General features: G+C 35.3%; 1 protein-coding gene across 1 annotated transcript; it reads left to right on the top strand.

The window, feature by feature from the left end:
• Window positions 1–216: 216 nt before the first annotated feature.
• On the top strand, window positions 217–11,490 carry LOC146911215 (uncharacterized). Its single transcript, XM_085722671.1, has 18 exons — window positions 217–719; window positions 806–877; window positions 1,456–1,526; window positions 1,633–1,732; window positions 1,825–1,923; window positions 2,287–2,413; window positions 3,325–3,458; window positions 3,538–3,597; window positions 3,763–3,998; window positions 4,931–5,360; window positions 6,557–6,880; window positions 7,002–7,604; window positions 7,682–7,855; window positions 8,456–8,683; window positions 8,769–9,052; window positions 9,448–9,732; window positions 10,097–10,219; window positions 10,764–11,490. Exons 1-18 carry the CDS (start codon window positions 441–443, stop codon window positions 10,894–10,896), a joined length of 3,762 nt encoding a protein of 1,253 aa, XP_085578797.1. The 5' UTR covers window positions 217–440; the 3' UTR covers window positions 10,897–11,490.
• Window positions 11,491–11,665: the final 175 nt, after the last annotated feature.

Raw genomic sequence — 11,665 nt, 5'->3', positions numbered from 1 at the left:
TTTAAATATTTACGCTATTTAATTCATAAATTAAAATATAAAAAAACAAGCATCAATCACATCACATTCACACACACGTTTCACGTTGTTGTGAGAAAAGGAAAAAAGAATTTTGGTAGGTATTATTGGTTGTTTGAGAATATAATTTCTTTTCTTTTTCCCGGAAAAATCCACCAGAAAAATAGAAGTAAAATTGATGCTTACAGTTACAATATTAGTTAGTTAATCGAAAAAAAATGAAAATCCATGTGAAGTTGACAAGTTATATAATATAAACTCACTTAAAAACGATAAACCATACTCTTAACTCTTTCTCATTACTTTCTTTCCTTGTTTAAAGTAAACTTCACAAACATTTACACAACACACATTTCATCTTCATCTTCATCTTCATTTTGTTCTCCGCATTTTCTGCATTGGTGGCGCGTGGTTTTCAAGCGATGGCAAGAGTAGTGAAGGAACCAGAGGAAGTGATGAGAATGCGAGGAGGTTCAGTGCTTGGAAAGAAGACAATTCTGAAGAGTGACCATTTTCCTGGTTGTCAAAACAAACGTCTTTCTCCTCAGATCGAAGGTGCTCCTAATTATCGTCGTGCTGACTCTTTGCATGTTCATGGTGTTGCTATCCCAACCGTTGATGGAATCAGAAATGTTCTTAATCACATTCGCAATCGCCAGAACAAACAACAAGTTCTTTGGATTAGTCTTCGTGAAGAACCGGTATACTTTCTTTTCTTTTCTTAATATTTTTTCAAATAATGCTATAATTAGTAATTAACAACTTTTTATTTTGTTGTTGAAATCAGCTTGTGTACATTAATGGTCGTCCATTTGTTCTGCGTGATGTTGAGAGACCATTCTCCAACCTCGAGTATACGGTATATATATATATATTTATGCTATTCATTTTTTCATTTGTTATGTTTTTTTTTTTTTTTTTTGGATTCAAGCCTGAGAGCTTGAGAGGATCTTTTATTCACATATACCACATGAGATTTTAAATTGTGGTCTTATGGCCTGTTTGTTTTGACTTATTTGAGCTTATATACTGTCATAAGCAGTACTTGTGACATTGTTTGGGTGAAATTATGAAAACAACTTATGACATTGTTTTCAGCTAATTTCCATAATCACTTCCGGAAGATTATGAAAACAGCTTTTAGATTATACACAAACAGTCTGATTTTAATTTATCTTGTGTTTCATAAAAAGCTTTTTCATAAGTGCTTATGCTGTTAGCTGCTAAATAAGTTGTTTATCCAAACAGAACCAAAATCTATATATTGCGGCTGCAATTGCAGTTGCCATCTGGATGCATGAGCCGCCAAAATCTATATATTGCGGCTGCAATTGCGGATACACGAAATTTGGGGCTTGACTTGTTTTAGTTGAATTGAGTGCATTACTGTTTCAATAAAACTGTTTTGTCGTAACGTTGGGACTTGTACTCAATCAGGGAATTAATAGGGAAAGGGTTGAACAAATGGAAGCTCGTTTGAAAGAAGACATCCTGTCGGAAGCTGAAAGGTACTTTTCTACGGTGCTACTCTGTATTTGTCGCTACCTTGTCTTGCGGAATTCATGGTTGTTTTTATTCTTTACTATCAATCTTATTTTAATGTTGACGTAACAGATATGGATATAAGATCCTTGTGACGGATGAACTGCCCGATGGTCAGATGGTGGACCAATGGGAACCGGTATCATGTGATTCTGTGAAGACACCATTAGAGGTATGTGTGAAACTTGATTAAAATGGTAATGTGAGTACTAATCAGTTTTCTCCTGCTAAAAATTGTATTACATTTTGTTTTCTTTTTTGTAGGTCTACGAGGAATTGCAAGTGGAGGGATACCTTGTTGATTATGAACGTGTTCCTATAACTGATGAAAAATCACCTAAGGAGCTGGATTTTGATATTTTGGTGAGTTCTTTGCATAAATTGTTTTTTTAGGTGGAAAAAATGCTTTTGAGTGAATTTGTTTGAAAGAAAGAATAAAATGATTCATCTTGCTTTTTTCATTTTCCACTCTTTTGTTTTATGCTACCATCGTAAGCATCACAATCTGAACATATATTCTTTTGTTACAATTAAGGAGTTGGGTTATGTAGTTTAGCTTTAATTTTTTGTTCTGTCGTGGTGGGACTGCTGATAGACAATCCTCAAGGTTTTTTATTTGTTATAGGGAAGCCTAGTATTTATTAACTTAGAAAACTTACTTATTTAATAAGTTTCCTTAAACCAATGATTTCTTGTATCTTAGCTACGCTTAATCTTTGATTTTAGGTACATAAAATTTCTCAAGCTGATGTAAATACAGAGATAATTTTTAATTGTCAAATGGGGCGTGGACGAACGACAACCGGAATGGTTATCGCAACTTTGGTCTACCTCAATCGAATTGGAGCCTCTGGTACTTTTATTTACTTATTAGACTTTTCCAATTTTATTGTTTATTCTCTTTCATTTATGCCAATTTTCGTCCAAGAAATTTGAATACAAGATTGTGATTCTTGCATATCCAGTATCTTATTGAAAGCTATTTAATTAAAAAAAAATTGAATTCTTTTATCCTTCAAAAAAGTACCACTTTGATGCACTAATATCAGAGCACATGAATACACATTCCAGTTTTTTGTTAATATAAAATGTGTGGTGGTTTTCATAAGCGTGGCAGTTTTTCTTACCAATGTAATTTGAGGCACATGGTTACATTCTTTCTGTACTTGTTAGCATTTACCATGATGTTGGTGTCAGTTGAGTTTATTGGAAGAGGAGCAGGTCATTTTACTAACTTTTAAAAAGAAAATATATAACAGAAACACAGCTCTTTAGTTTATCTCCCAAGGGTGCTTTTTTGTTCATATTATTGCTAATTTACAGGACATTTGTCCAACTAGTGCTCTAGGGGAGGATGCATATGAGTATGAACCAAACATATAACTTGAGAGCACTGACCTGTAATGAGTGTGAGAAAAGTGCAATGCAACAATTGAATTGAGGACCAATGGCCTAAATTATAGTTGTAGTTGTACATTCCTCGGCATCCATTCTTTAACTGTGATGAGGCTCTTTCGACTCTTGCAACATAATCACTAATTTCGTTGAAAATATGCACACATAAATAACGATTTAGAGCGTATACTGTAAATCCCACCGCTGGGAATTAAAATTGAAAAAAATGCCTAGCATTATGCCATCTCTTTCTAATGATTTATTTTATTTTATTTTATTTTTAAACCTTTGTTATTAAGTTTAAATCATAAGGCGTACCAGTGGATTTTCCATTGACAAAAATCTAATTATTATGTTATTACATGATAGGGATTCCAAGAAGCAATTCTATGGGTAGAATTTTTCAATCTATGACCAATGCTGCTGACCATTTGCCTAACTCAGAGGAGGCAATTCGTAGGGGAGAATATGCAGTCATAAGAAGCTTGGTTCGGGTGTTAGAGGTACCGGACATTAAACTTGATATTTCATGTGTAAGACAAGAATTTGTTCTTGTTGTTCTAATTTGCTAAAATTCTTCAGGGTGGTGTTGACGGAAAAAGACAAGTCGACAAAGTCATTGACAAATGTGCTTCAATGCAGGTATCTGTTTTTAACGATTCCAATCTCGTGGTACTAAAAAATAACTTCTATGTTGGTTGTTTATATAGTCTCTTTGAACATTTGAATTTCCTTCTATGTATCTTGTGGGTGGAATCTTCATATTTCTAAAATTTCCGTATTTAATCTGTCTTTCTTGAACTTCAGAATTTGCGTGAAGCAATTGGTACCTATCGCAATAGCATTCTGCGACAGCCAGATGAGATGAAAAAGGAGGCATCACTTTCCTTTTTTGTGGAGTACTTGGAGAGATACTACTTTTTAATATGTTTTGCTGTGTACATTAATTCAGAAAGGGATATACTCCTTTCTAGTACCGCTGGTCAAAGTAGTTTTTCCAATTGGATGAGAGCAAGGCCTGAACTTTACAGCATTATTCGCAGGTTAAAATTTTAATAACTGTGAGGTCTATGTTTATTACTCCCTCCGTCCCGGATTAACTGAGCCATTTACTAAAAAAAGTGTCCCAAAATAACTGAGCCATTTCAATTTTCAATACTACTTTCATCATTCCCAATTCAATATATTCCACTTTTTCCCCTTTATAACTCTAATTAATACTACTTTCATCATTCTCAATTCAATATATTCCACTTTCCCCTTTATTTATACATTTTTCTTAATAAGTGTGAAATGAGCCAAGGGCTCAATTAATTCGGGACGGAGGGAGTAATTTTCTTTTCTGATTTCTCTTCATTAGGCCTGTGGATGTATATCTATTGAGCTAAATCGAGTTTAGCTAGTGAACTGTATGTCTCGCAATGATCATTAATGTTACTGAACTGAGCTCGCTTTGACTTTCAGACATAATCTTTCATATGTAGTCCGAGGTCCTGATCACCCATATAACTTGGTTCCAGTATTAATGAAATCCTTGGGTTTATTGCTTTTAGGTTCACTAGAATCAATCAACTAGATATTTAGTTTACAAATACAATCAAGATTTGTGCATGTGCTAGTACACATATTAGGTTGACATTAATTTCTGGTAGTGGTTGTGTGTTTTAAATTGCTATGATGCTTAGGTATGTAGGAAGGCTTCTTGTGTGTGGTTGCTAGATAGATTCTTCAAGGCATCCAGATTCTTTTATAAAATGGAATAAATTTTCAAACCCAATCGGTAAAGATTGTCCAACAATGTACCTTGTGTGTGACTCCAGAAGCTTCCATATATCTTTGTTTATTTAACATTCTACCGTGATATACTTTCTCATGTCAATTTTTTCATCACATTGTTGCACAATCTTTACCAATTGGGTTTCTGATTTTAATGTCTACCGTTATTTGGCATGACTCACAACAATCGGCACTGCAGGTTACTCAGGAGAGATCCAATGGGTGCACTTGGATATTCAAGTTTGAAACCATCTTTAACAAAGATAGCTGAATCATCTGATGGCCGGCCATCTGAGATGGGTAATGTTGCTGCCTTGAGAAAAGGCGAAGTTCTTGGAAGTCAAACTGTTCTTAAAAGCGATCACTGTCCTGGATGCCAAAATCCGAGTTTGCCGGAGAGAGTGGACGGTGCTCCTAATTTTCGAAAAGTTCCTGGATTTCCAGTTTTTGGTGTTGCAAATCCAACCATTGATGGTATTCGGTCCGTCATTCATAGGATTTGCAGTACTAATGGTGGATGCCCAATACTTTGGCATAATATGAGAGAAGAGCCTGTTATTTACATCAATGGGAAGCCATTTGTTCTTCGTGAAGTTGAACGACCATACAAGAACATGTTGGAGTACACGGTAAGCATTACATTTGACATATCTTTTCAATAAATTTGAAATTATGAAAGGGGGATGGCTAAGTAGATGTCAGAAAAACTGGCTCTTCGTTTGTAACTCAACTTTTCTTGTAGCCTCTCAGTAAGATGTCTATAATCTATATTGCAATTTAAGTTGTACTTGTACTAGTTAGCAGGAACCATTGGCCAAAAAAAAAATTCTTAGCAATGTGGTCCAAGCCAGACTCCCTCCCAACCAAAGAATAATCTCATGGAAAATTAGCATTCTAATTGGGAAGTGGTATGTCTAGTTAAGACGTGTGAGAAAGGAAGGGTATTTTCTTTGTTTACAGAGTTATTTTCGTTCATTCCACAAAACCTGTTATGTCATTATATTTATAATAGTGGGATCATCAAATGTTACGAAGGGGTATCTACTTTATGAGGTACTAGCGCCACGAAGGGCACTAACATGCCCGTCTTTCCGCTTTTATATACGATGAACGATAAAATGGTAAAAAATAATCAAGTGAGGGGTAATATTGGAAGAAAAAATATTATACCAAAATATAATATGTAACCTTGGCGCAACTGGTAAAGTTGTTGTCATGTGACTGGAAGGTCACGGGTTCAAGTCCTGGAAACAACCTCTTGTGTAAAAAACAGGGTAAGGCTGCGTACAATACACCAAATGGTGGGACCCCTTCCCGGACCCCGCATATGCGGGAGCTTTGGTGCACCGGGTTGCCCTTTATATAAGATCAAAATACGGTTTTTTTAGTGTCTAATATTGTTCTATTATTGTGGGTTGTTAATCCTTTTGTTATGGATTGTTCCTATTTTAATGGAGTTTAACTAATTTTTTTAATTGATAATTTAAATGATTTTATAAAAATGATGAAATAGTTTAAATGAAGTGTAAAAATGGAAGAAAAAGTTCATCCCAAAAAAAGAGTTGACTCCCTTTATGCATTGGTATAGATAACTAATACATGAAATGACACAAACTCATAATGGACTTGCTTGCTGAATATTGTCAAACCTCTAACTATGAGTTGTGCAGCTTGGTATTTTATCAATATATACATGATCAACTAATGCTTAATTGTCTAATAGGCTGAAATTAAGATGTCATTAATGCTGCTTTAAATTTCATATTAATTTGGCATTCTTTCCTCTTATTATTGGTGAATTGGAAGCTGTAATTTGTTCTTTCAGGGTATTGACTGTGAAAGAGTGGAGAAAATGGAAGCTCGATTAAAAGAAGACATTTTAAGGGAAGCTAAACAATATAGCAGTGCCATAATGGTTATTCATGAAACAGATGATGGTCATATATTTGATGCTTGGGAGCATGTTACCTCTGATTTGATTCAAACACCACTTGAAGTTTTCAAAAGCTTGGAAGCTGAAGGGTTTCCCATTAAGTATGCACGTGTACCCATCACCGATGGAAAAGCTCCCGAGCGTTCTGACTTTGACATTTTGGCAAATAATATTGCTTCTGCTGCAAAGGACACTGCTTTTGTTTTCAATTGTCAGGTCATTTCTTATTCTTTTATCTCTTATGCTTTATCAGTTATGAATGCGTTCATTATATGTTCATCATCGGTTCTTGTTGTCCTTTTCATTTCTAGCTGCTAATATCTCATTGATATCACAGATGGGTAGGGGCAGGACTACTACTGGCACAGTGATAGCCTGCCTTGTAAAACTACGCGTGGATTTTGGTAGGCCAATTAAAATATTGAGTGATGATATAACCCAAGAAGAATCAAATGGCGGTTCTTCAAGTGGAGATGAAGCTTTAGGTCGTGTCACTGCACTGACCTCCAATATTTCACAAATGAAGATAGACGAGAAACAAAACCGTGTTTTTGGTATAAATGACATTCTCTTGTTATGGAAGATAACCACATTATTTGATAATGGTGCCGAATGCCGAGAGGCCTTAGATGCTGTTATTGATAGATGTTCTGCACTTCAAAACATTCGTCAAGCTGTCCTACAATATAGAAAAGTATTCAATCAACAGCATGTCGAGCCAAGGGTAAGGAGGGTGGCTTTAGATCGTGGTGCTGAGTACTTGGAGCGGTACTTCCGTCTAATTGCTTTTGCAGCATATCTTGGAAGCGAAGCATTTGATGGGTTTTGTGGACAAGGGAAATCCAGAATGACATTTAAGGTTTGGTTGCATCAGAGGCCAGAGGTACAGGCTATGAAATGGAGCATCAGATCAAGACCGGGGAGGTTTTTCACTGTCCCTGTAAGTGTTTTCTAATCAAATGATTATTTTCAAAATTCAAATAAGGATTGCTTCGATAATGTCAGTTTAAATTGTAGGAGGAATTGAGAGAATCACAAGAGTCTCAGCATGGAGATGCAGTGATGGAGTCTACTGTCAATGCCAGAAACGGTTCTGTTTTGGGGAAGGGCTCCATACTTAAAATGTATTTCTTTCCTGGACAGAGAACTTCCAATAATATACAAATACATGGTGCACCTCATGTTTACAAGGTATGTTTGTGTATGAAAGTATTGCTAAAGAAACTAAATATCATCATCTGTGATGCCAGAGGGTAAGGCTACACGTCAGTGATCGAAATATACGTAGAATTAGCACCTTTAATATGTTCGATGGTGTAAGTTTATTTCGAAAAATTGCTGTCTGGTGTGGAACTAGATTGCACATCTGTTTAGTTTGTTATCTTGTAGTTTTACAAGTACGTTGCATCGTTTTACATTAGTTGATAATTTACTTTAGTCGATATTGCTTCCACTCATTCAATATTTGAAATGAAGATCGCTTTAACATATATTTATATTTTGAAAAAGTATTAACATGCTATGGTTTGTATTACATGATTCTCATACTTTCAATTTTATAAAGAGTGCCTCTTATGTAATTGTATCATAGTTTGACAATTGTGTGCGTCGACAAATATATAGATTTACAATTACTTATTAACTTGTAACTTTGAGATCCATCAAACAATAAAAAAGATAAAATATAAACTGGATTTGCTTACAGCATTTTGCATTATCAGTTCTCATGTTATTGTCAATTGATATATAATGTAATGTGGTATGATGACTGTGAGAGTGTCATTTTTTCAGGTTGATGGATACCCTGTATGTTGCATGGCAACTCCAACCATCTCTGGGGCCAAGGAGATGCTAAACTATCTGGATGCTAAGTCTAAACCTGGGTTCACTGCTCGGAAAGTTATATTGACCGATGTAAGAGAAGAAGCAGTTGTTTATATCAATTGTGTTCCCTTTGTCCACAGGGAGTTAAACAAACCTGTTGATACACTCAAACACGTCGGAATCACCGGTCCTGTGGTGAGCCATCTTGTACAATAGTTTGTCTATTGGAACATATTACGTAAGTAATTGTGTTGCACAACTCATGGTAACTATAATTCAGGTTGAACACATGGAAGCACGGCTGAAAGAAGACACACTGGCTGAGATTAGACAGTCTGGTGGGCGAATGCTACTACACCGTGAAGAATATGATCCCTCAACAAATCAGTCTACTGTGGTTGGATACTGGGAAAACATTCTGGCAGATGATGTGAAGACACCAGCAGAAGTTTATTCTTTTCTAAAAGATGATGGATATGATATTGTCTATCGGAGGATACCCTTAACAAGAGAGAGAGATGCCTTAGCCTCTGATGTCGATGCAATACAGTATTGTCAAGATGAGTAAGTCTCCCTACTTGGTAGTATATGGGTCTTCTAAAGTTTGCCAACATTTTTGTTGCGTCACTGGTTGTACCATTTTAGACAGTATGTAAATAGAATCATAGAATTATTATCAATCATATCATAGAATTGTTAACAGCTTATGATTGTTGATAATTTGGCTGCTTTGCTGTCTCCAAAATGCAGCCATTGGATTCTTGTCATGGTTTGTCTTGTAGAACTATATGGTTATATCTGACGTTTTAATTGCAGTGAATGCAATAGTGGTGTTGTTTTGAATATGATCCCCACATGTCTGTGCATACCATCTAGAAACTGCAGACTCAATATGTTAATCTTAAGTTACTCTTCATTTAGATATTACAATGTACTTATAAATTATTGCTTTATTGTAGCTCTGCAGGGAGTTACCTCTTTGTATCGCACACAGGTTTTGGTGGAGTTGCATATGCAATGGCCATAATCTGTATTAGACTTGGTGCAGAGGCAAACTTTGCATCCAAAGTACTGCAGCCATCATTTGGTCCTGATACATATGCAGCGACTGAAGATAATTCACTTTCTCGAGCTTCTAATGAAACAGCACTTAGGATGGGCGACTATCGGGACATTTTGAACCTTACAAGAGTCCTCGTACATGGTCCCCAAAGCAAATCAGATGTTGACATTGTCATTGAAAGGTTATAAAAATAAATTTATTAGAAGCTTTACCATCCATATGAAAATGCATTCAATATCAGTGGACGAATTATGTTCTCTATGATGAAAAATGTATTTTGTTTGAAACATGGCATTGTCCTTGTCTTTTTTCCCTTTTTGTGTGGAAGGCTTCAACCCAAAAAGGGAAAGGACGGGGACTTGAAGGGGGTACTTTCAGCGGTAGAATTTACCTTTTCTTTGCAACTATATTATGTCATCACTTTTGTGATTATAAAATAGCTTTTGCACCATTTATTCACCGAGGAAGTTTGATGTGGCAACATAGCTTAAGATGCTAGTTATTGGCTTGTTGATTGCACTGAATTTTTCTATTTTTTTTAATAGATGTGCAGGCGCAGGACATATTCGAGATGATATTCTTTATTACATTAGAGAATTTGAGAAGTTTACTGATGATGATGATGAAGAGCGTGCATATCTTTTTGACATGGGTATCAAGGCTTTGAGGTACATAACATTTACTTGCCTTGCTAACATAAATGTTTTCTTGGTACCTACTGATGAGTATCAGTATATATCCTCTAAAATATGAGAAGAATTAATCACACCCTTGCATATGCTGCTGTGCTTATATATGGTAGCATGTGGGAGTTGGTTGACACATGCAGGAATTAATATAATCAGACTTTTAAGCCACACTGTTTATTGAAATTGATTTTGAAAAGAAAGTCGAACATTAATATAAAATGTATTTTGATGGAGTATAAAAAATGTTACATTTGACGAACTTTCAATCAAATGGTGAATTTATAACAAGATTCATTTTAGAAAAAGTTATTATTTTGTAAGGTTGATTTTCATGTGTTATGTTTTTCAATTTAACTACTAAATCACAACCACCTTAAAATGGGTGATCTTGCACTTTAGATCAAACTTTGAAAAAAGTAGAAAATTTGAAGTACACATATTTTTGGATTTGTGAGGGATAAAAAAGTTTAGGTGTGCACCATAAGGACTATTTGCTTTTGTAATCATATTTGTTTTCCTCCAGGCGGTACTTTTTCCTTATCACATTCAGATCGTATCTCTACTGCAACTCTCCCGACGATACAGAATTTGCTGGATGGATGGATGCAAGACCCGAGCTTAGTCATCTATGTAACAATCTAAGAATAGATAAATAGTATGCCGATGCTTGTAAGTTATGGTCATGCCGATGTACAGTTGGCATTTGCTGTTACAGTTTGTCCACCTATAACCTCTTCTACCCGTATTGCACAATACCTTATTTTGTACACAAAGCCCCTAAGTGTAACAACTCGCTACTTTGCAAACTGCTATCTCCGCAAGAGTAGCATCTTGTAGTAAGCTTCTATCTCATACTGTATGTGATCAGAAGTTGGCTCAGATACAAGGCATGAGTATAGTATAATAAAGCTCAAAAGAGTAATTTCTGATTGCCAAACTGAAATCTAGCCTGTAAAGGAAAATATTGGTGGTCAAAGTATTCATTGGGAGACCTGTTAGGTATTAGGTTGCACAGCTAAGGGATAATATGTATATTTCCCAACTGATTGTATTCTCATTCCTATATATATATATATATATATATTTTTTTTTTTTTTTTTTTTTTTTTTTTTTTTTTTTTTTGTGGAGTTATCACTCTAGTGAAGGGAGGGAGGAAAGTTCCCTATCTCTTCAATAAACAAGTTGGATTAATTCCCTTAAGAACCTCAAATTGTGATTTTTTGACTCAAATTCTACAAGTGTTTGAAGCAGTTAGTTCTCTGTTGACTTAGTGTACTTCACGAGAATGACAAATGGCAAAATTAACCTATCAAAGTATAGATGTGTGAAAATTCTAGTCAAGCTCAGTAAAAAAATTCTAGTAAAATTTTTCAAAGTCTGAACCATAAATTATGGGGAGAATTCTCCCCTCACCCCACTTTTCTT

The sequence above is a fragment of the Medicago sativa genome, chromosome 7 (genome assembly GCF_051527215.1).
Source record: "Medicago sativa cultivar Bolivia chromosome 7, Bolivia_mono, whole genome shotgun sequence".
NCBI classification, from domain to species: domain Eukaryota; kingdom Viridiplantae; phylum Streptophyta; class Magnoliopsida; order Fabales; family Fabaceae; genus Medicago; species Medicago sativa.
Note: the sequence above shows the minus strand (reverse complement) of the source record. Positions and strands in the feature narration are given on the sequence as shown.